Source organism: Anastrepha ludens, chromosome 6, assembly GCF_028408465.1.
Source record: "Anastrepha ludens isolate Willacy chromosome 6, idAnaLude1.1, whole genome shotgun sequence".
In the NCBI taxonomy this organism is placed as follows: domain Eukaryota; kingdom Metazoa; phylum Arthropoda; class Insecta; order Diptera; family Tephritidae; genus Anastrepha; species Anastrepha ludens.
This window is the reverse complement of record NC_071502.1, coordinates 71,110,575-71,136,757: the sequence shown is the minus strand read 5'-3', so window position 1 is coordinate 71,136,757 and position 26,183 is coordinate 71,110,575. Positions and strand designations below refer to the sequence as shown.

General features: G+C 36.3%; 2 protein-coding genes across 6 annotated transcripts in view; both read right to left on the bottom strand.

The window, feature by feature from the left end:
- The window catches only part of LOC128867591 (tyrosine-protein kinase Src42A-like), an 82,182-nt gene extending 62,038 nt beyond the window's left edge, over positions 1-20,144 (bottom strand). For 2 of the 5 annotated variants that reach the window (XM_054108958.1, XM_054108962.1), the window contains exons 1-2: positions 20,004-20,144; positions 18,282-19,119 (exon numbers count right to left, since the gene is read on the bottom strand). In XM_054108958.1, the coding sequence (XP_053964933.1) occupies positions 18,282-18,566 (285 nt within the window). In that variant the 5' untranslated portion in view covers positions 18,567-19,119; positions 20,004-20,144. The remainder of the gene's footprint in view (positions 1-18,281; positions 19,120-20,003) is intronic. The other 3 variants (XM_054108959.1, XM_054108960.1, XM_054108961.1) reach the window with 3 other exon arrangements.
- A 2,042-nt stretch (positions 20,145-22,186) lies between these two features.
- On the bottom strand, positions 22,187-25,606 carry LOC128867440 (mitochondrial potassium channel ATP-binding subunit). The gene is made up of 7 exons (XM_054108642.1): positions 25,316-25,606; positions 24,826-25,186; positions 24,003-24,536; positions 23,578-23,940; positions 23,391-23,510; positions 22,704-23,309; positions 22,187-22,642 (listed from the first exon to the last, which is right to left on the bottom strand). The coding sequence occupies exons 1-7, from the start codon at positions 25,342-25,344 to the stop codon at positions 22,472-22,474; spliced, it is 2,184 nt and encodes a 727-aa protein (XP_053964617.1). The 5' UTR covers positions 25,345-25,606; the 3' UTR covers positions 22,187-22,471.
- Positions 25,607-26,183: the final 577 nt, after the last annotated feature.

Genomic DNA, 26,183 nt, shown 5'->3' with positions numbered 1-26,183 from the left:
GCTTTTCGTTTGAACAAAGTTGAGAAATAATGAAAACAATCGAAAATCATTTGAAATTCCCTTTATATATATATTATATAATTGGCGCGTACATCCTTATTGGGTGTTTGGCCGAGCTCCTCCTCCTATTTGAGGCGTGCGTCTTGATGCAGTTTCACAAATGCGGGGACCTACAGTTTCAAGTCGACTCCGAGCGGCAAATATTTTTTATACGTTGAAATTCACTTTATCCGATGAATTTTTCTGCGCTAAACATGTTTAAGGGTAAAAAAATTCGAAAGTATTCAAAAAAATTCACTTTCGCATTTTGTTTAATGAAACTGGTTTTAGATAAATTTGTATACGCTGAACAGCATTTTGGGGTGCAAAATTTTCGAAACTTTTTGAAAATTGAATAATTAAACATTTTTGTGTAAGAAACTCTCGAAAATATGCTGAAAAATTAGGTTGACAGAATGAGCTAATGCCAGCCGAGGAAGTCATTCATGTGATTAATGATTAACACGTTCACGCCGGCGCTGTTATTCATGGTCTTCGCCCACAGACGGCAATGTTTACATCTTTTCGCTCTATCGGGAGCGATTGCTGGTCATAAAACGAAATTTTTTCGTGAGGGTTGTCGTTTATGGTATCTCATCTCATAGGTACCGTCTAATAAAGTACCATTGGTGGTACGCGCTGCCAAATGACGCAATCTTGTGCGGGGCACCGGTGGTACACGCCGCCCCATGAAGCAATCTTGCGCGGGCCACCGGTGGTACGCGCCACCCCATGAAGCAGACTTGTGCGGGCCACCGGTGGTACGCGCCGGCGTGAACGTGTTAATGGTATTAATTATTGTTTCCAATAATTAAACAAAATCGTTGAAAAATATTCATGGATATACATCGTAATGATCCTTTTTGATTTTTTGTAGAAACACATTCAAATTGAAAATATGACGGTAATACCTATATGAACATTTTTGTGCTATATATTGTGTATTAATTCTTATTATTATTCAATTATATGTGATTTTATACGATCACTTATCTGTGGTAAAGATTTCTCCACGTAAGTACGTCGCTCAAAAAATTCCCGAGTAAATTTGCGCAACAAAATTCTGGAGAAATAGCTTAAAAAAGTGATTCGAAAAACGTATAAACACTGATGCAAAACATGCGCCGAGTCAAATATGAAATAAAGTTAAAAAACAAACAAATATATTAAATAAAACATGTACACTACAAAACAAACATTTTGCTAGTCAAGAAACATAAAATGTTTTTTTTTTTAAATACATACATATGTGTGACCTGGTCTATGAAAAGGTACCTTACGTGTCAAAAAATCATTTTTCACTTTTTTGTTGATTCGAATAGTGTGTGGAAGGCTCTTTAAAATGGTGACAACCAGAAAGTCATAATTTGTTTAAAAGTTTGTTAAAAGTACAAATACGAAAATACAAAAGCTAACTTATTTTTTAAAACGATTTCTGCGATTTGCATTAACTTTTTCTTATTTATTTGTATATAAAAAAATGTTTTTCACTGTTTCTGTGATTTTATTGATACTGTGATCTATGCTGAAGAAAATAAGCCAAACCGGATTGAAAAATATTAGTATTTAAAAAAGTTACAAGGGTTTTTAGAAGTTTAAACTTTAACTGCTGTTTTCTCGAAAACTTGTTTTCGCACGTAAGGTACTTTTTCGTAGACCAGGTCACGTGTATGCATATTGATGGATGAAGCCCTAATTTTATTTTGATTTATTTTGTAATTACGACATTCATTCAAAAAGTTCTGTCAAACACAACAATGTTAAGACCATTTTTTTTCAATTCTAAATAATTTGGAATCGTAATATGAGAAAAAATAAAAATATCCATGAAGGTTGTAAGGATAAATTGTTTAAATGCCATTTGGGGAGTTTAAAATGAATAAAGCTGATGATACTACCTTCTCTCTTGTACCATGACTTTGTCTTAGAATTGTTTTTATTCTTTTATTTTGGCGAAATTTTTCTGGTATGTATGTATTATCTTGTTGGTAAACCCAATATAAGCCCATATAATGTATATTCCTTTTCGATTCAGAAGACATGAAATCAAACTACTTTCGCTGGCCCAAAATGTGATTAAGGATGTAATTTCGCCCATGTAAGAAAATAATATAAGTCCTCCTTTTGGGCGCTTCACATTCATAGACTTTGACCGCCTACCTTTGCAAGCTAATTATGGGGTTCTCGGCGAAATCTTGTATAATTAAGGGAAACAATGAGATTTATTACCGTTTCTATAACTTTTGTATACCCGAACTTCCTAAAATGTTTAGTACTTATTTCCTAGTAAATAATTTTGATATCATTGAAATACATTTTATATGTTATTTATTTTGGAATGAGAATTCGTAAAAATACATTCACCATATAAAAAATATGAAATTTTCTTAGAGGATTTATTTACCTGCATCGTAAAACAAACTTAATACAAAAAAAAAAAATTAAAATATTCTATTTTCTTAAACACCGCTGTACTGTAAATATGTATTATATAAATGCGCATACGCGTACATTTTATTCCACTACAGCTCACTGTTGTGTTTATTAGTGGCTGCTGGCATTTGTTGTGTTGTATTTTACTTAGATTTTCATAAAGGTATTGCACATACATATAATATATACCTCTTTAACAAAACAAAAAAAAAATCTAATGTTTTGTTGTTGCTGCAGTGAGTGAAATGCTTTCAGTTTGCAAAGGCACAAATATTCAGGTTAAGAAGCTGCAATGTTTATGTGTATAAGTCAAAGTGTTTTTTCATTGCAAGCGAATGCTTTCAAACTTTCCATTTTCAATGCACAACAACAAAACTATGCAAGGCTGAAAGGTATGGCAAAAAAGCAAAAACTTTCATGCTTTCATTAGATAGATGAAAATGGCGGAGTGAGGGCTTAGTTGAAAAAATGTACAATATTTGTATTAGAGCTGAAGAAGTTTATATGTTAATAATTGCTAGGTTTTTTGGAAAATAAAATTTTTATGAAAACTTTGTATGGGTAGCTTGCATTTTTTACGAAAGAAAAGAAAAAAATGGTATCAATGGAGCTGGAGTCAATTTCGTCAAATTATTGATGGGAAGAGCCGTCTTGTTTGATTGAAGAAACAGTTCTTTCTGTCCTCATTTATCAACAGTTCCAAGCGCTTTTATCCGATTTCAATGGGATACAGCAATATTTGTACGCTCCTCATTTAGTTCAGGAGCTTGGAGTAGCTTCTACAACTTAGATGTAACAGATCACATGAGTGGGAGTCACGCCATCTGAAGCATCGTTTGGTATCAAGCAGCTAGGGTGGATTTTCTTAATTCTATATAAATTCGTTCTATATAAAAAGAAAAAATTATCAAAAATCAACGCGAATCAAGCCATTTGAAACGTGCACTATATTATGCTAAACTTGAATGCGCTACCGAATAGGTACCCAGAAAATTCTGACTAAAAAGTTTCATATTTGTATATGCCGAATATACAGCCGTTGAAAAATACTTAAGAACGATGTGTTGTCAGCCACATATGAGCTCCTTTTATCGAGTACGGTGCCGTATCGGTACTTTTTGATCTTGAATATATGTATTTGCTTGGATCACAGTAATTGAAATGCGTTCATTTATGTACTTATATTTCTCTTGAAAAGTTCGCATAGATTTTTTACGTTTTAGTAGGAACTCTAATACGCTTCGTCCAAAACTTTGTAAATTTCTTGCAGCACTTTACTTTAGTTGAAACGATTCAACAATGTCGAAAGGGAAAAATTGCACTCCAGCTCTTAGAAAAGCAATCACAGAGCTGCAAAAGACCGGTTTATCCTACATTGATATTTCAACACAAATAAACGATTGAAAAATGATGGCTTTGAATGTTTTGACATATTTTTCTCAGTAAAAAATAGCCGAAAAGATTCCCAGAAGAAAGAAAAAAATCGTTAGATCGTCAAAACAGGATCCCCGAAAAAGTGCTGCTGACATCCATCGAGAAGTTTTCGTCCCCCTTCAAAAGCCAATAACGAAAAGAACAGCTAAGTTTTGATTGGCACGGAAGAAGGTATTGTTAACAGCATCGCAACGACAACGCTGAATAGTTTGCTCGAGAGTACAGATCCTGTGGTTAAAAACAGTGACGTGGGGCTGCTTTTTTGTGGAACGGTGAGGGATCAATTCAACGTAAGATGGATGTGGTCAAGGTATCCAGAATGCTCAAAATATAATGCTACCTTGTGTGGAAGAGAATTTACCGGTAATTTGGAAATTTTAACAATATAATGATCCGAAGCACACTTTTCGTGTTGCAAAAAAGTTTTTCGAAGATAATTTGATCACTATTCTGGATTGGGCCGCCGTAGTCGAATGGGTTGATGCGTGACTACCATTCGGAATTCACAGAGAGAAAAAAAATTAAGAAAAACACTTTTCTAATAGCGGTCGCCCCTCGGCAGGCACTGGCAAACCTCCGAGTGTATTTCTGCCATGAAAAAGCTCCTCATAAAAATATCTGCCGTTCGGAGTCGGCTTGAAACAGTAGGTCCCTCCATTTGTGGAACAACATCAGGACACACACCGCAAATAGGGGGAGGAGCTCGGCCAAACACAAAAAAAGGGTGTACGCGCCAATTATATATATATATTCTGGATTGGGCACCTTCGAGTGCCGACTTAAATTCAATAGAATATCTTTGGATCGACGTAAAAAATGCACTCAGTACGTCAAAAGAATATCATCAAATTGGATCAATTATTTGAAAAGACCGAGGCTGTTTTCCTGTGGAAAGTTATAGAGATTTAATATTGTCAATGAAAAGCCGCTGTGCCGCGATAATAAATCAAAAAAGATTTTCAACAAAAAATGCAGGTATATTTTTTTTCACCTGCATTTTTTTACTTTACTATTAAGGTTGTCAAAAAATTCTTGCGGTATTTCCGCAAGCTTGTCTTTGCACGAGCGTAGTTCTAGTTGTATTCGTCGCATCGGTTCACGCTAGAGCTTTTTGGAAAGCTCTTTTCACGTGCTAACACGTGTTTGATTAATTGTTGTTTGCTTTTAGTCGTTCCTGAGTTATAGCGTCGCAAACATGGAGCAAAATAAAGAGAAAATACGGCATATTTTACAGTACTACTACGATAAAGGCAAAAATGGATCTCATGCTGCCAATAAAATTTGTGCAGTTGATGGACCCGATACAGTTTCCATTTCCACCGCACAACGATGGTTTCAAAGTTTTCGTTCTGGGGCAGAGGTGATCGAAGATGCGCCACGGTCCGGAAGGCCTGTCGTCAAAAATTGCGATAAAATCGCTGAATTGATCGAAAGAGACCGGCATAGTAGCAGCCGTAACATCGGCCAAGAGCTGGGCATGAGTCATCAAACCGTTATAAACCATTTGAAGAAGCTTGGATTCAAAAAGAAGGTCGATGTATGGGTGCCACACGACTTGACGCAAAAAACATTTTTGTCCGTATGGATGCATGCGAATCGCTTCTGAATCGCAACAAAATCGACCCGTTTTTGAAGCGGATGGTGACTGGCGATGAAAAGTGGGTCATTTACGACAACGTGAAGCGCAAACGGTCGTGGTCGAAAAGCGGTGGAGCTGCCCAGACGGTGGCCAAGCCTGGATTGACGGCCAGGAAGGTTCTTCTGTGTGTTTGGTGGGATTGGCAGGGAATCATCCACTATGAGCTGCTCCCCTATGGCCAAACGCTCAATTCGGACCTGTACTGCCAACAACCGGACCGCTTGAATGCAGCACTCATGCAGAAGAGGCCATCTTTGATCAACAGAGGCCGAATTGTCTTCCATCAGGACAACGCCAGGCCACACACATCTTTGGTGACGCGCCAGAAGCTCCGGGAGCTCGGATGGGAGGTTCTTTTGCATCCACCGTATAGTCCGGATCTCGCACCAAGTGATTACCACCTATTTCTGTTCATGGCGAACGAGCTTGGTAGTCGGAAGTTGTCCACAAGAGAGCCCTGTGAAAATTGGCTCTCCGAGTTTTTTGACAATAGGGAAGCGAGCTTCTATAAGAGGGGCATTATGAAGTTGGCATCTCTTTGGGAACTCGTCATCGAACAAAACGGCGCATATTAAGTCAAATATCGCATTATTATAACCAATTTTATTAACAATTGAAAATTCAATAAAAATACCGCAAGACTTTTTTGACAACCTATATTTTGCCTAGATTTTAAGTATTTATCTCAAAAGAATTATGCGTTGTATTAACTTTTGCGGCCGCCGTAGCCGAATGGGTTGGTGCGTGATTACCATTCGGAGTTCACAGAGAGGTCGTTGGTTCGAATCTCGGTGAAAGCAAAATTAATAAAAACATTTTTCTAATAGCGGTCGCCCCTCGGAAGGCACTGGCAAACCTCCGAGTGTATTTCTGCCATGAAAAAGCTCCTCATAAAAATATCTGCCGTTCGGAGTCGGCTTGAAACTGTAGGTCCCTCCATTTGTCGAACAACATCAAGACGCACACCACAAATAGGAGGAGGAGCTCGGCCAAACACCTAACAGAAGTGTACGCGCCAATTATTTATTTTTTTTTTATTATATTAACTTTTGCAAATGAAGTAAATAAATTTTGTTTTTCTTAGACAAAAAGGCTGATACAGATCGAAAATATTTTAAATTTATAAAATAAAACCTAATATACAAGTCATGATTGAGTGATGATGATGAGTGATCTCAAAGAAAAAAACTCAAATGGAGACAACTGGATATCGTTCTTAAGTAATTTTCAACGGGTGTATGCTAAGTTGATTTGTGTGCCTTATTAGTTTATTATTAAATTAGTTTATTGAAAATATATGTACTTCATTAGTTGGCACACACTCGATTGCAATATAGAGAAAACTAACTCGACAGAAACTGAATTGCAAAATCTTACAGTCTTACAATCCAACCAATCGGCAATATGTTAGCTCGGGATGTTTTGTTTCTTTGTTCTTCAACAGATTGTAGTAGTGCCCCTTCGATAATTTCAGTATGCTATGAATGTTGGTCACCAAATAAAAGTAGTCTCCGATAAAAAACAATTTATTTTGAATATAATAACACTCGAATCAAATATTTAAGAAATCGTGACTGGTTGTGCCAACAAGCTTCTGAAAATTATGGCACTCATACATACATATCAAGAATGATAGAAAGAAGATTGCACCCATCAGAGCGTACGTGACGTCACGTTTGCTGAGTTGTGCAGTATTGCCAACCATTTGCTCTTCGCAATAAATTTAGTGCTTTTTTATACCCAAAATGCAAAAATTTTTAAGTTTCGTGTTTGTTTGTTTTTTTTTATTTAAAGCTACCGAAACTTTAAGTTAAAAAAGAAACTATATTATTAAACAAAAAAGGGTCACTCTGAGAAGATTTTAGTGCTAATGAAAACTTTTTTACTCTTATAAAATTTGATAATTTGAAAGTGCAAATTTAATTTTTGGCTCAAAATTTTGGCAAAAATATTAAATGCCCCTCTCTCAACTCTTCTTAAGATTGAAAACCTTTTTACACATTTTAAAAAGCCTTTGAATCTTATTGAATGCGAATTAAAACCATAGAGGTGTAATCGTTTCTTCCGGTCATCAATCCTTAGCGAGATATAGGGCATTAAGAGTTATATTCATTGTAAAAATAAACAAGAAAATACCAGAAAATACTTAAGAAACCATACTGACATTTTTACAAAAAGAGTACCTTATCTAGTTACATAACTTCAAATATTGCAAAAAAGTCGTTCCATTAACAAAAGTCTCGCTTAACAAAAAAACCTCATAAATTAAATTGTACATAAGCATAACACAGTTATTTAAAAAAAACGCACATTTTAAAGACATTTTGTCACGCATACAAAGTTCTTTAAGTGATTCAATAAAAATTCGTTGGGTTATTTTCTTTGAATGGGCATTTTAGTGCGTTTTTATATCCAAAGCTAGGCAACACTGCAGTAGCGAGAGAGAGATTTGACTGCCAAAAGCAGAAGAACACCAACAACAACTATAATCGCGGGCAACGCGACCAGATGTTAAAAAAAAGTAAAGCTGAATAAAACTGAGTGAATTATTTAAATAATTATTAAAAAATTTATATTTTACAAAATTATAAACATGATATTTTAATTAGAACAGCTAGAAAAATGTCATGAAGAAAGAACTAAAACTCCGAGATTAAATAACAAAAAAAAATGCTAAATCAAGTTACGAAAATGGTAATCTGGCCATACTGGAGCTAAAATCACGTAACTAGTTGTCAAATTCGCTGAGCGCAAAGTAACGGGACCACGATAGGCGCCATCTCATTATTCTTTCCATCATGCATACATATAATGTGTAGGACCTGGCAACGACAAGAGAGCCATTCAATAGTTATTCAGCTCATTTTCTAGCTTTCTTGGGTTACAAAGAACATACAATCAATTTAAGAACTGACTGGTAGCTTATTAGACATAATCTCTATAATACTCTCAGAGATCTCAACACTGTCATCAAATTTTTTGCTTGCGAATCTGTTCGCCTGCTCACTATTAAACCGCCACTCTGAGCGCTCCCAGATTATCATCGTATTCGTTAATAACTGAACGATTTGACTCAGAGTCTTTATAATAAGGAAATCATTATATTATCACCAATTCTTTTCACTAATAACTTCAGCTTGTAAATATTAAACAAAAATTTTCTCAAAAAGCAAATAAGATTAAACTTCGTTATCTACGAATAAGATTGTACGCAAATTATACGAAACTAAAGTTTTTGAACAGCCAATTACTACGCCCAAAATATGTTTAACAACAGAAGCAGCAATGAGTAGAAGAGTATGCGCAAGTATTTATAAGTATACATATGCGTGCATTTGTATATGTCTAGGAATTGCAATCAATTCAGAAGTCAAACGACTCGTAAACAGCGACAGAAAAGGCAAAAGCAAGCAGAAAAAGAAAAATGGCCTACGGCTGGCAGACTGCTAGTGACTAAATCAATGCTATTTAACTGATATAGTGGAGGTGAATATGTACGTATGCATACACAGACGATGGTTGGACGCGCATAGACAGGCTAAAGCGAATTTCAGAGCGACGCTGAAACTGTTAACACTGGTAATAGCATGGCAATGACGTTGATGAAGACGAAGCTGCAAGAAGCAGAGAGATAGTTGCAGACTTGACGGACGCTACTTGCATAAATATTTAGTATAGACCGTGTGTTGGAAATTTAGCGCGTAACAAATGGAAGAAAATAACAATGTTTCAAAACACGTTAAGAAGCGTACCTATTTTTGCTTTCCATAATAGCAGGTATTAAAAGACGTCGAGTCTTAACAAGGGAGGCAACCGAAGCGTTGGTAGGAAAATATATTTGATTGTTCTAAAGGGGTAAAAGCTATCACTAGCATAAATAAATATATTTTTGTATTTATATATTTTACATTTAAAGGCCTTTTTGTTATTGATGTGGAATAAATTATCAATTAGCTGCGAACGATACTATTTATTCTATAGAAATTTGCAAACTTACAAGACAATACAAATCAATTAATTTCAATTGCAAGTGCAGCAGTGATTAATAAATTATTGGAGCGAGAAAATAAATGGTATTCAGACACATTGAAAAAGACTTTTACATATTTTACCACTTAAAATAAATAATATTCACTCTAAGATAAATGCACCCTATGCACCACTGGAAGTTAAAAGAAAACATATATATAATCATGAATTATTTTTTATAGCAGGGAGGAAATATGAAGATAAATGATAAACAGTACTTCTGGAAATCAATATAATAATTACAAAAACAAACCCAGCTTAAAGATATGAACTAAACACCACAAGAACCACAAAAATCAAAACAAACCGAAATAAAACCAAAAACGAAAGTAGTATCCATAGTAAGTACATGTGTATAAAATAAGTAAAAAATGGTATATTATTACAATAAATAAAATTGAAATAAACACTGCAAATGAATAAAAATAATACGAAAAATAAACGAAAAAAAAAAAACATATAGAAATAAAATTCAATCAAATATATTAATGTACGAAAATAAATTAGTAGAATAATAAAACGTAACAAGTTAAAATATACAATAATACAAAAATTAAATAAAAAATGAGTTAAAATATGGGTGGGCCATATAGCGTTTGCTTTTTGAACCACCTATTTTTTTGAGAATGGTAACACAAATGACATGTCAAATGTGTTCATAATTTGCTCAAGGGTTTGACATTTACGAAATGGGACGCTATACGCTTGAAATTGAATTGGGAAATATTGAAAACCTATTTTCAAAGTGGTGAGTCTTCTTCTTCTTTTCTGATTTTCACATCGGTGGCTACGTCAATAAACAAAATTGTCGGATTTCGGGTTCAGAAAATCCACACGTTACTGTAAAGAAGCAAATGCATCCACAACGAGTCACTGTTTGGTGCGGTTTTTGGTCTGGCGGCATCATCGGGCCATTTTTTTCGAAAATGAGCGAGGAGCCGCGGTTATAATAAATGGCGAGCGTTACCGTGACATGCTCAACGAGTTGTTTCCAAAAGAGAGAATGACATGGACGACATTTGGTTTCAACAGGACAGTGCAATTTTTTAGACTGCCAAAGTTACACTCGAACTTTTTGTTACCATTTTTGAAAATAATCAGCCGAAATTCCGATATCAATTCGCCGCCTCGGAACTGTGATTTAAGCCCGTTGGACTATTTTTTGTGGGGAGCCGTTAAGGACAAATGCTATGCGAACCATCCAGAGACGATTGATGCTTTAAAACACGAAATCGAAGCTGCCATTCATGAAATTGGAGCCCAAACAATGGAAAATGTGCTTAAAAATTGGGTGGCCTACTGTAAAGCCAGTCATGGCAGTCATTTGAACGATATTATTTTTCATTCATAAATGTCAATGGTCATTCTTCAAAATAAAAAAAAAGTTTGAAAAAATGTTGATTAATTTTTTTTTATAGCCGATTCAAAAAGCAAATTTTACATGGCCCACCCTATACATATATAAAACAAAACAACTATATATATTAGCATTTCAGTATTATAAAATATTACAAAATAAAGTCAAGTAAATTAAAATACAATATATAAAATAAAACAAAATAAACTAATATAAAACGAATTATTTATTTAATTATTTAAAATAAAATAAAGCATCATAAAATTGAATTGGTTAAATTAGAATAAACGCACCACTATTATTTTATAAAAATATAGTTCATACTACACAAAAAAACTATACAACGCAAAAAGTTGTTTTCAAAATTTCATCAAAATCGTTAAACTTTCTAACCAGAATCTATTAAACTAAAATTGAATGGGCTATAAACCTCCATACCCTGAAGTTTTCTAAAGATTATTTATTTAATTATCTCAATTGTGGCAGCCTTACTGACTAGAACTAAAATTAATTTGATGATGTATTTGACAAATAATGACGCCCAGTAAGTGACTTAAAGGGAGGCCTTGGCATCGTCATCCATGTCCACGAGATCAAGTCCACTTTTAAGATCTGAGAACTTCAACATAAAATGGATATTATGCACGTTGAAACTTATTAGGCTGAGTAGATCTGAACAGTCAATGGTACCAGATATGATATCGCATATAAACATGAAGCTTTGAACAAAACTTTTACTAATTTTGGGTTTCATTGCCAGAAAAGTGGTACTCGAACTCATACCCCCGCTACGACGTGCCGCTGCGTAGTAGTATTATACAAGTGATTACTTTTAGAAATTTGAATATCCTTTTATTCAGAATTGAGTGCATCGCGATATTGCAACAAGCAGTGGCTACCTAACCAGTTAGTTAACTAATAGTTATTAAAACCTATATATACATGTATATAAAAGAATATAAAAAAAATTGAAAGCGTACAAGATGTAATATCTGTCGAGTCGTCACTACTGTAAAATAATTTAAAGAGAAAAACACATAAAATGCAAAGCCACAAGAGTAGCGGCAGCAAACCGTAAACGAGCAAGAAACACCAACTCAAAAACCACTTTATAAGCCATTCAATGAATAGAAAAATTGATTATGCGATAATTGCTTTCGCATGTATAGTAGCATAGCAAGACAAGGTACCTAACTGCATACATATACCTCCATATCTAATGCACACCACATGCAAACATAGTAGTTGTATTAAAAAAACTATTTTGCGCCTCACACCCACCACGCCTATCGGTAACTTTTTTTTGTTTCACCATATCTATATGTATGCAAGTGCGTAAGTATGAGTGCATATTACAATCAATGCCGGTCAGCTTGAAAGTTAGTCAGGCGTGAAGGCAGCCAATCATCGTCAGTCAGCAGTCGAAACACTTGAAGCAAAATTATTTATTCGACGTCGAAAGCTGCTTGCGAAAAACTATTTTTATCGCCGTTTTGTGGTTCAAAGTACTTTCTGTTTGAACGAAAATCATAAACCGTTTGGTCGTTATTTGATGCAACTAACACTTATTTTCTCCCACTTTTTATATCAAGTGCATTTTTTTATAACTTTGAGACCTATTCTATGAAAAAACTATCCGTAGTTACCGTTACGATCCGTTGTTGTTGTTGTAGCCGTAATACAAGCCATCTCAGTGTAGTGTATATCACCGGTCGTATTCGCCTTGCACATCTAAAGGTAGGCCCAGGAAACGTGCAGGTTGAGACCACAGCGAGAGGGGTGATAGATGAGTGGGTTTGAAAAGGTGGTTAGTGTCGTGAGGGGTGGCTTCACATGCAGGGCATATGTTTGGTATGTCGGGGTCAATTTTGGGTAAGTAGGAGTTTAACCTGCTACAATATTCAGAACGTAATTGGGCCAATGTTACGCAGGTCTCACGGTGAAGCTGGAGCTCTTCATCTGCTGTAGGTGGTGGTTGGACTCCGATTACTGCATTCGGTGGTCGGGAGCTTAGGAAGGTGGTGACGGTTGAATGTCGTTTATTGTCTGTGTAAACACGTCTGGTCCAGTAAATGTCTGTCCTGGATCTCGTCGGCGTAATTGAGGTGTCTCCTGACGTGCCTGGGAGGCGGCTCTGGCTCAAACAGGTGTCTGCAAGGGTGAAACCTGCGGTAGCACCCTAAAAGGAACTTCTTGCTGAGCAGTTTATTGTGCTCCATTACAGGGAACATCTGTGCCTCCTTGTGAAGGTGTTGAAGAGGAGACATCAGGGGGCAGCCCGTCGCTGTCCGAATAGCAGTGTTTTGGCAAGTCTGGAGCTTTATACACTGCGTGTCATTAGTTCCAGGCGACCAGACAGGCGCAACATAGTTTAGAACCGGCCGACTAATTGCCTTAAATATCGATAGCAACAATTCTTTATCTTTGCACCAAGTGCTGCCGGCAAGCGATTTTAGGACCTTGTTGTGGCACAGGCCATCAATGTCATTGCCCGACGCCATTATCGTGCAGTCTTCAGCGTCTGAGATCAAGAGACTCACTCGGGTAGTTGGGAGAGCTTCGATAGATAAAAGTTTAACAGCAAGGGTGAAAGGAACACCTTGTTTGATCTTCCTCTGTTTGTGTGGCGTTAGCATCTACATTCGTAACAGTATTTCATTCTCAGTCATCTTCAACGTGAGCTCACAGCAATGCGAGGTTGTTGGTCTAAAATTACTGGATTTTAAGGTAAATATAATTGGATATTACAGATCCCACCAATGTAGCTCTGAGTCCTTTATAGAATGCCTTTGTCAAAAATTCATTTCTCTCGGAAATGCTGAGTCACTATTCTGTGGAGACTCTAACATTAATACAATTAATGAATCTAATGTTTCAAGGAGCTTTTTAAACTGTTGTTCAAGCTATAATTATGAGCACCTCCTATTTCTGATTACGAGACCCTTGAGCAATAGCTGCATTGATCACTTGTTTTCTAACGGTTTATCGCCAACTAAAATATCTATCATTAATTGTGCCTTTAGCGACCATGTTATCATTCATGTCAATCTTAATTTCTCGGTAGTTAATCATTTGTATGATGAATAAGTCATTAAGAAGATTAAGTACGGAGCAGTTAGACGACAGATCAATCTTTAGTTTCTACGTCCGATGCCAGCACTGTTAACTGCGATCTTCTTATGGACTCCTTATCTTCTATTGTCAGATTAAATACCCAGTTAAGGACAATTAAGGTGAACAAAAATAAAAAAAGAAAAGCGCTCCAATTATACAAGAAATGAGATAGTAAAATGCCAAGGTGATCCTAAAAAGATCTGGAAAAAAATTAATTCATTGTTTCAGAAGAAATCTGACAAATCTTATCCAATAGATGAGAACAATGTCATACTTTACGATCGTGCTATTGCAAATAAATTTAATAACTTCTTTTATTCCATCAGCCATCCTTTGGCATCGTCGTTCACTTCTTTTCCGTCTGACGACATACATTTTTTCAATCGCTTGGAACTTTGCCTGGGTATCCCACTTTTAATTTCCAAAGGTCATTCGTTTCTGAAGTGGAAATTGTTATGGCCAGTTTAAGCAATAAATCATCTTCCGGGTTGGATGGAGTTTCAAGTGTGATTTTCAAAAACTCTCGTGAAGGTCTTCGCTCAACAATTTGCCTCTTGTTCAATACAATAGTGGAATCGTGCAATTTTCCTGACTGCTTAAAAACTCAGAGTATTACCCCAATTTTTTAAAAAAAAGGGGAAAAAAGTAACCCTGACCATTATCGTCCGATCTCAATTCCCCCCAACTCTCAGTAAAATTTTCGAAAAATTACTCTACAACAAAATGTATTCATTTATTTCAAATAGTGGAATTTTGATCGAGCATCAGTACGGCTTTCGTCGAGGCTTGGGGACGCAAACGGCTCCTATCAAACTGATTGACCTCCTCTGTAAAAATATGGCACTTAACAAGTTGGTTGGTGGCATTTTCCTGGATCTTAGCAAAGCTTTTGGCTCAATTGATCATGGTATTCTCCTTCAAAAATTTAAATTGTATGGTTTTTCGGACAGCTCCATCAGTCCAATCAGGAGTTACTTCAATAACCGCAAGCAATATGTTATCATTAACGGGGAAGTCAGTGACTCAAAATTTATTAATATAAGCGTTCCCCAAGGCTCCGTTCTTGGTCCCTTATTATTTTTATTATATTTAAATGATATCTCCAAGTTGCCTCTAAGAGGAAAACTATTTTTATTTGCGGATGATTGCTCTATTTTCTATCCAGGCGATAGCAGTAAAGGAATTAAGGTGAACATTGAGGTGGATTTGATCATTCTCGATGAGTTCTTTAGACTAAATGAACTTTTATTAAATGTTAATAAGACGAATGTTGTATGTTTCCGAAGTAGAAGGAAGCCAGTGGCCACTCTTGGCGTTCTCCATAAAGGGATTCTGTTTAACGAGGTCAATTGTGTTAAATTCCTGGGTGTTAAAATGGATTCTATCTTGAATTGGAATGACCACGTTAACTTTATGGAAGGGAAACTATCAATGGTTAACGGTCTCCTTTATAAGGTTAGAAATAACCTCTCAACTAACTACTAAAACTAAAAAATTGTTTTACTTTGGTCTAGCTCATTGCAACATCACATATGCCACTAGTACATGGGCTTCTTTTAAATAGAATGCTCAAAAATGGTTTGAATCCAATGGTTAGATAAAGATGAAACACCAGAACCGACCCCTAGAGATGGCTTCACCCCAAGAAGATTCTCCTGTCTATTTGGTAGGATATGACCGGTACTGTTTATTATGAACTTCTGGGACCAAAAAAGACGATAACTGCTGATTATTATTCCCATCAGCCATCAAACCTGAATGAGGTACTTCACAAAAATCGACCGTCTTTAGCGAATAGACACAACTTGAAAGACGCAAGACCTCATACCCACAGGCAAACATTAGGCAAGCTGAACGAGCTCGAATGGAAGCTAATGTCGCATCCACCATACCCTCCGGATATTGCACCTTTTGATTATCACCTTTTCCGTGGACTTCAATCCCATATGAGTAACAAGAACTACTCCTCAAAAGAAGCTATAAAAAGAGATATCGAAGCGTATTTTGGGTCCAAGGACAAAAAAATTTTTGAGCAGGGAATTACAAATTTACTAAACGTTGGAAAGACATTGTAAATAATGAAGGGAAATATATTATTGATTAATAAATACTTTAAACATCCTTTTTATTAATTTTAAAACCACCTTTAAAAAACACACGAACTTATGGACTCACCTGATATTTTATCATCTTTGATTTAAGTGTACATATTTTTCAAATTTGGTTTTATAATAAAAACTATATCATAATATCCAATGCAGTCGTAGCCGAAAAGATTGGTGCGCGATTATTCGGTATTTCCCGGTTTCGAAATCCTTTGTCAGGCAATGACAAGCTTCCGAGTTAATTTATCCAAAAAAAAAGGTCCTCTTTGCCGTTTGGAGGCGGCATAAAGCTGTAGGTCCCTCCATTTGTGGGAAAATATAAAGACACACGTCAGTCGCTTCTACATTACGGGAACGACCGGATTTATATCCGTAATTGAATAGAATTTGTCGGGCCAAAAATGTCAAGTGCATCTTCAGCAAAATATTTGAAAAAGCCGAAGACGCTCATAAATAAATGGGTACAATGGTATGCCAAAGTTAAAATCCCTGACGACCTCCCCGGATGAGACCGAAAAAACATAAAAACCTCTTCAAAGAAAGATCAGAAAATGGTGTTAATATATCCGAAGACAAGATTCGAGAACATTAACGTGCTGAGGACCTCAAATTCCGAAGCACATTGAAAAAACATTTGCGTGAGCTAGGCAAATTCAGAACAGAATTTAACAATCGTAATATAAACGTATGAATCTTCGTTTTGGGCGAATAGTTGCCTACGTCGGTGGCGTACTACTGATAATCGACAACTTCAACGAACTATTAAGCATCCAGTTAAGGTTCATTTTTGGGGCTGCTTCTCCGAAAAATGATTTGGCCATTTATTTGTGTTTACTGCCAACTTGAATAAAGTTTCGATGAATAATATTTACCAAAAAACTGAGCCAACTTTGGATTTTACAAGAAGAAAACTCTTCCAAGCATCGTAACCAATGTTGTGTAGAGTGGAAACAGCAGAATGGGAATGTTGAATTAGCCTTTACAAACGCCTGTTGCCATTAAAGCTAATATTGGTGACTATACATTTTATTAAATATATTGCGTATAATAAATATTATATACCCATACAAGGCTATTTGTTAGAATCCAATTGGCCAATTAGTTGGGGACCAAGTTGGGCATTTTCACCAAAAAAAGATTTTAAGCATTTCTTATAGGGAAGAATTGTCAAAGTTCCCAGTACAATATCCAGATCGTAATTGAGCCAAAGTGGCGCGGGTCTCACGAGGCAGCTGAAGCTCTTCGTCTGCAATAACTGAAGTGAAAATATTTCGGTTGAAAATATGTTGGTTACCTTTCGGCAAATATCATTAATATCGTTTGTAGTATGAACAACAAATGCAAAACAGAAGTTTTCTTAGGAATTTCTTACATCATCAACAAGCTCATCGAAATAAGTTCTAGCAGACGGACCTACATCAACACCGAGCTCTACCGAGTTTAACGCGACCATATTTCTGCGTTCCATGTGTAATTTCGCTAGAATATATTTTTAAAATAACGAAAATACTTCTTACGAAACTGATATGGTTTGCGATAACGTTTTTCTGTTTGTTTAATGTTATCAACAGAACTATGAGCACTCAATGAATGCTGCACAGAAACACGATAAGATAATAAACTTAAAAGAAAACAACTATCAGATTACACATCATAATAACTGAGAAGATATGCAACTTAAAATTACATATGCATGTAAGTATGTATAAGTATGTAACCCAGTATGACGATTTTCGGTTAATTTCTTGCATCCTTATTCTTATGCACTCGCCATGTCATTGAGTCATAAATGTGTGATGACGCACGAAATTTATACATATACACATGTGTATGTATCTATGTATGTAATTATTGATATGTACGCAAACATGCTTGTATGCAGTACAAAGTATGGTCGCTTGAGAACGATTTGATATCAGATAATCAGTAGATACATTTTTACATACACACAAATCATTCCATTCAAACGCTTAACACTACTAGTTTATTCCCACGGCAGTATCGCCTACGTTATCGAAACGATAACCGGATTAATATCAGCCTCATTAACATCCCTCAGCAACAATCCCCTACACTTTATGACGACTATCTTATGCTGTTGCAACACTACCAAAATATGTTTCAGACTTACCTGAGTATCATTCAGAATCTCCAAATGTTCACCCTTACGGAAGCTTAAGTCCTCATCTGTGCGTGCATCATAATCGTAAAGTGCTACGAATATCTTGGCATTCGCATTGGAAATTTCATTTTCTGGTATTTGTGGAACTTGTCGTATTTGCTCCTGTTGTTGCACAACACCTCGAATTTGATCCGCCGGCTGACTGCCTACACCATCCACATTGGGCACATTGAGTGGGCACTCAATCTGTGTTTTGGGAATGTCCGGTTTCTCTGAACTCAAGCAATTGCCCATTTTGGCAATGATAACAACGATTACGGCACTTAAAACAAAAAAGGCGCGTCAATTTTTCGCACTGCAATTGGGTGTTTATACTAAAGGAATGCTGATTTAGTACGCTGTTTGCGCTGCGTCAGTGGTGGATGTATCAACACTCAATTGTTTTGCCTGTTCGATGATTGATGTTGGGTCTTGTTTGTTTACCAAACAATGCAGTGCAGTGCACGTATGTACAACTTCTCTGCCGTATCCGTTTGCTTTTGCAGTGGTGGTAGTGTTACGTTGTCTGCTGAATTGGGGTGTTGGCTTTGTATTGATAATTGCCAGCGTTGCTTTATAATTTTCAATTTCTCTAGCGTTTACTGTTGCTAGTTGCACACACTACTCGTATATTTCATATTAGTATTTTAACACTTTTATTACACACTATGAGAAATTCTGCGCGTAAATGCATATATTTATTTTTGATTTTATGTATATATATATATATTAGTAGATGTGCGTTGATTTCTTTTTTAATTAGACATTTTGCAAAGGGACGCGACATGTATTCGAAACAGATAAAACGCTACCATAATTATAAAAAAATTTAGGAAAATATGAATATCACTTTTCATACACAACACTCCGTTTATTAGTTGTTAAAATGTGTTTCGTTATTAAATATATTTTGTTATAATACAACTATTCGCATGCGAAAAGCAGCAGCCGTTCTAAAGTACGTGTGGACTGGTCCAATACCTCTATTTTCTTCATTTTCACCAGTAACAAAAGAACGTCAAAAACAAGCAGTTGATCAGCAGAGAAAAGAAGGAGCATAGTCAACTTTACAATTGAGAAGATGAATGAATTTCGCCAATTGGTTGCAAGCTGTCAGATGAATCGCATACAAAGCAATGCTGTTCACAATAGTTTACACCAAAAGCGGGTGTAATCCCAAGCGGGAAAAAGCAGAAACAAATTACAAAGAAAACAGGAGGAAGAGGCAAACGAAAAATTGTATGGAAACCCAAATGAAAGAGGAATGCATTTAAACAAATGTTTTACGAAATCCGACGAGGTAAATTTAGGAATAAGTTTATATTCATAAATTTATAGATTAAATTATATCACTCAATTTTTAAGAGCACACTCCTCTTCTCGCCCTGAATTAAATGACTTTTCTATTTTCTTTTTGGGAAATTATTTAACGCTAGTTATTCCACGGTGCCATACAAGTTTTAAAAAACCAGTATATTCATACGCCAATTACGATTACCATGCAGTGCTGAAAAAGGCACACCAATTGCCAATCAGTTTGTGTTAAATTTTATTCAATTTTTTTTAGCTAGTTTGATTTTATTATTTGCTTTTCTCTTTTGCGCTGGCGTTCGCACGCTGTTCCACACCTAATCAGAGCTACCTTTTCCTAATCGCTATGCTGCTGCTTTTCACAGAGAAATTAAAATTTACCTTAACAATAGAAATAAAAAACAATAAACGACACGATTTAATTCACTGTCGAAAATCTTTTTTACACAAAAGATGCAAATTTTTATCCATTTCAACGAATTATTCACGACTGCGACCAGCGAGCACAAACGACACGAATACAGCGGTACAAGTGATGCCGGATGGTCTTGATCAAGAAGACTCACAACATATTCACCATAATTTCCCACAGTGAACTAAGTTTACAGGGATAAACAATAGTTACATCTAAAAAATGTCAGCATGCTCAACACGAAAATTTAAAAATATCCATATAGAATAATGATTGTTTAAATTATTTATAATAGTTTCACACAAAGCTTGCCACAATATGAAGTATTTTATCGAGTAATTAAAAAAAAAAAAAATTTGAACTGATTTGGCCAAATTTACTGTCTTTGAATAATCGTAGACCCTGACGAAAAGACAATTCTACCTGTGAAAGTGTTAGTAAAATGTGTGAATATGGTGATATTATATATAAAAAACTGCCCCATGTAAGCGCCAAGTAACAGAGATTTATAAACGTCCAAAAGCGATCACTGTAAAAATAAAAGCCTATGGCCCTTATTATGAGCAACATTCGACCTTCGACTTTAGTCGAAAGTGCTGATCGAACGAATTTTCATTTGGTATTATGGGGCTCATTCGCTGAAGAATATGACTATTGTGAATTTCGATCGCTCGACGCATTTACAATAGATAGTTTTTTCGCAGCTGATACAGCAAATCAAAATAAAAGAAAAAGCGATGGTATTGAAATTCTTTGTTAACAACATTTTTAAAATTAAAAACAAAAAATATTTTTTGTGAAAATGAGTACAACTGAGTTGTGGTTCGACGATTCATCTCAATGCGAATAATACAAATTTTAGGTTCGTGATCATGCAATGAAAATAACTTATATAAATGCGAAAAATCCAGGAGCTACTCATGATTCTATGGCTTTCAACATGTCGCCATTGCAAGCACATTTAGAGGAGTAACATCTCAATGGCCGTCGCAATACTTAGCTCCTCGGTATGTAATAAATACCAATTGAAATTCCGTTTTTAATAATTTTTGTCTGCCTCAGTTAATGCTGGATACACTCTAAAACCATATTTAATGACGGCGTTCAGAAACTCTGTGGAAGGGTCTCCACAAAGAGCATATAACAAACAACATGCTAAGGCGAGAAGTATCATTGAGAGAACAATTGGAGTCTTGAAAAACCGGTTTAGACGTTTGTTGCAGGCAAGAGCTCTCCACTATTCTCCAAAAAAAGCAACACAAATTATTAATGTGTGTACAGCTTTGCCCAACAGTTGTCTGCTTTACAATGTTCAACTTCCGGATGAAGAGTTATCCGATAAGATAAAAACCTTTACGCCATAGTGTCTTTTTAATTTTTGTTATAAATTTTCTTTATTCAAATATTCATCATTTGTCAGCCCATACCTGCCAAGGGAAAATAAAAATGTATTTCTACAAACATCACAAAAAAAACCATTATTAACCTTAATCCATTTTGCTGCCGTTCTTACTGGTGGTTCCAATCAATTCAGCTCTGTTGTAAACTCCTCCCATTTTTTTGCTGTTTGAACTTTTGTGCAAATCCCTTTTGCGAATTGTGGATTCTCTTCCATTAATGCAACCAGCCTTTCTAATTGATATTTGGTACTCACGACTTTCGACCTGCATAAAATTAACAAAATTAGTATATATTTATTATTTGGTTACTATAAAACAATAAATAATCGCACACGACTTACATTTTAACAAATTTTCCCACAATACGCTACACAATCGAAAGCAAAATGGCATTCGACCCTAAATTCGGTATGCAACGAAAGTTTCGACAGGCATGCACCGCTCCAAATCCACCTTGCTCCGCTCGTAATACTAAATTGACATTCGATTTTGGATCTTCGACAACCAGCGAATATCGAGTCCAGCTCATAATATTGGCCTTTATTATTAATTGTGATACTTCCTGCTTAAACCAAATGCTTATTCATGCTTTAATCATTGAACTTGCTTTTGTTTTACGTTTTCGTGCAGTGAGATTTTCGTGGCTGTCTCACGTGTGATTTATAATTTTATTCAAATTCTAAATATACAAATCTTAAATCTAACGTTGCCTCTTCACGAAACTGTTCTTTTGAAATAAACAAGCCTGAGTCATTAACAACTTGCATTTTATTATCAACAACTGTTAAAATGTTATTCTTATTAACAGTTATTTCGTTATTTTAACTTAAATTTAACTTATTTCAGTAGTCAATAAGTTATTCCTATTCGTATAGTATTCTGCTTCAAATAGATTATGATTCTAATAACCATCTACATTCCTTTTTTTAAGTACAGAAATACATATGAAGTTTCAAGTAACCATCATCAACAAAGGATAAACAAGGGCAATGTTTCGAGGTATTATCGTATAATATTAAAAACATCATAGGCTCATTTTATCCCTGTTGCATATTTGGGCGGTTAGTATTAGCAGTAAAACTGTTTTGCTTTCCGCCGGCAGTATTTGGTTCATCCTCTTCAGGTTCTTGCACAGTGCGTCGCTCCTGCTGGCGTACCAGCTCGTAATAGAGCCCAAGTTTTGCCATTAACTCATCATGCTTGCCAGACTGTCAATTAACATTTATAGTAAAGTAAATTTCATATTTATTTATAAGTATTTTACTCTACCTCCACTATCCGACCATGTTCCATCACCACAATCAGGTCCGCATTTCTTATGGTCGATAATCGGTGCGCTATTACTAGCGTCGTGCGGTTCAGAACTGCTGTATCTAAAGCCTTTTGTACTTCAGCTTCACTAGTCGCATCTAGCGCACTAGTCGCCTCGTCCAATATCAAGATTTTTGGATTTTTCAGTAATGCACGTGCTATTGCGATTCGTTGCCGTTGACCACCACTCAATTGCGTACCCCGCTCTCCGACATTAGTATCGTAGCCATCAGGTAATGCACTGACAAAGTCATGCGATTGCGACATTTTGGCTGCGTTATAGACTTCATCTTCTTTAGCACCTGGGCGACCATAACGTATATTTTCAAGTATTGTCGTTGCAAAGAGTATGGGTTGTTGTTCAATGAAACCGAGAACATTGCCACGTAACCAATATGGCGCAATGTCGGATAGTTTATAGCCATCTAATTTAATCGAGCCTGCTGTGGGTTCATAAAAGCGTTCTACAAGTGCAGCGACCGTTGATTTTCCAGAGCCTGAAGCGCCAACAAGTGCTACTGTCTGACCGGGACGCAATATTAGGTTGAAGTCTTTTAAGATGATCTAATAAAAAGCAGGTCCACAACGTTAGAACGTTCTATATAAGCATGTGTGAAATACAGTAAGTTGTTTATGTTCGCTTACATGATCTGGCCTTGAAGGATATGCAAAAGATACGTTTTCAAAACGGATTTCGCCATTCAGATGTTTTTGTGGAATCTCATAACCACGCAACAATTCTACTTTAGGTTGCAATTGCAGATACTGCAAAAAAATTAAATAAATGTAGTAATGTATGATATGGTACGTAGTTAAGGAATATCTCTTTTACCTCAAATACCCGCGAACCTGCTGTCATGCCGCGGATCATGGTGCCCAGCAATATAGATCCTTGCGCTAAGGAGCGTTGCACACCTTGTGACGCAACTAGAAAAGCCATTAAAGCGCCCGGCGAAAGGCTTTCCGTGGACATCAAATGGCCACCCATGAAAAGCGTGGTTAGCACCAAGCCATTGAGGAAGAAATTTGTCAAACCCTGAAATATAGCAATGCCGTAACCTAATTCTTGTGCTAACCGCGCTGCCTCATTTGTTTCCTGTTTGAAAAGCTCCATTTCACGATATTCGCAAGCGCTGGAACGCACTGTACGTATGTTCGACAACGCCTCTTCACACACAGCCGTAGCACGTTCAGACTGCAAGGTGAGTTTTTAGATAACTTATTCCGAATTTTTGTTTTTTAATGAATTATACATACCTGCGCTTGTGAATTTTTACTCAAATTTCGCAATTTGCGCCCCAGATATGACATAAAAATCACAACCACTGGCACTGCAGCCAACGCTATTGCAGCCATATGCGGTGAAATGAGAAATAGTGATACGCCACCGCCTACAAGTTGAGCCGCACTGCGCAGACCTTGAGAAAAGAATTGCTTAAAGCACGCTTTAAAGTCTTGCACATCTGCAGTAAGACGATTCACCAATTCACCCGTGCGGTTAGCATCGAAAAAAGCGATATCTTGCAGAATTATTTGCTTGAAAAGATCTTGTCGCAGTTTTGCAGCTATGCGTTCACCAACACGACTAAGCAGATAGATGTAAATGAAGGTGAAACCAGATTGGAAAAAGTACAGGCTGAGTAAATTACTCGCTGGGCGCCTCACATCGCTGAAGAACGAATTATGCAGGGGATCTTTTACGTAGGTATTAGCATAGCGCGCTAAAGTATTGACCAGATCTCCGAGAAGGTTTGGAATGCGTATATTAATGAAAGCCACAACTAGAGCAGCCTAGGAGTAAAAGAGAAAAAGATTAGCATATTTAGTTATATATAATATTTAGAAGATTATTTTCTCATATGTATTTTCAATAATGTCATGGTAATATGAGATATGCAACCAATTATATGAAATACATAATCAATTTGAACTGATAAGACCAATATTAGCTGCCTTAAATCCTGCATTAAATTATCGGGCTTATCAATCCACATATTGATAAACGAGACAGCGATATTGCCGGAAAATATGACCTTAAAAAAAGTGGCAGATACTTTCAAAAGCGTGTGCGTGTATTTACCGCAATAGCGCCCAGCAGCTCCCACAAATGCGGCTCCAAGTAAGACCATAACCGTTTCCAATCAAATTTACTATCCTCCGATTGAAGTGTCTTGTGCAGCACACCCGTTAATCGACTGCCTTCGCATTGCACTTGCCTGGCGAACGATAGGTATGTGCGTGTGCCCAAGCCCAATGACACCCCGCAACCGCCCCATAGCAAAAGGCGCGTATTCAATATTCGCTTCCCATTTGTCTTTGCCACTTTGCCCGTTTGCTGTTCAACTACGCGCAGCAATTTGTTGGCATTTTTAAAATGAGCGCTAAAATCGCGGACACCATTTAATTGATAGTATTTCGGCAGTTGCTGTGTTAAATGGCGACTATAAGAAAAGAGAATTCGACCTACTAGTTATTACATGTTTCAATTAAAAAATATTTAGCAACAGAGTGCTTAATGACATAATCACACTCATGAACCGCCGCTTTGCAGTTTGAATTCGTAGCCATACTTGCAATTAGCTGCTAACAATCGAAACATATTCGCCAATCCTTTAATTCACCAAATTTTTAATTGGAATACAACCGTTTTTGTTGCTGCGCTTCCCAATAAGAAGTTAACGTAAAGCACGTAAAAATGTTGAGGTTTTAATTTCTTTTACGAAAAAATTAACGGCCCGCATGCACCGACCAAAACACCTGGTCAAACTCACTCACCCACCCAACGTGCAACAAAATCTACCCTACAGAAGAAGCTGAGAATATGTCAAAAAATAACAAAATAAATCGAATTAAATAAAAACAATAATAAATTAGTATCAGCTGCTCATAGGAATCACAACGTTGCCACCAGCTCTGTGCAATTCAAGCGCAGGGTTGCTCAGAAGGCGCCACTTTGGGAAATTTACAATAGGTGGCGCTTGCTGAATTGAATAATTTATTTTGGTATAAAAGTTAAACCAAAGAATGTTAATGGAATGAGAAGGAGCAAATGTTACTGTTAACTATTTTTAGGACAATTGAGATTTGAAAGATTTGTAGCAGAGAACGTTAATGTTCTTTTTGTCTAGTTCGGCTGTCGTTTTAATTCAAAATTATAATCGAATTGAAGCGAACAGGAAATATCCGTTGAAGTTGAAAGAATAGCTTCTCAGTGGATTCCGAGCACGTCATCTGTATTTTCTAATAAAATTTTGTAAAGCAGTTAATGGACGACTGAGAGAATACTTCAGGTTATAAATCGCGGGTACCAATATAAATTTGGCAAAATCAGTTCTCGAGTTGATATACAAACACCTATTTTCTTTCTATTCTCTCTTTGCTTACATTATCCTACCTATTTTCTTTCTATTATCTCTTTGCTTACATTATCCTCCCTCA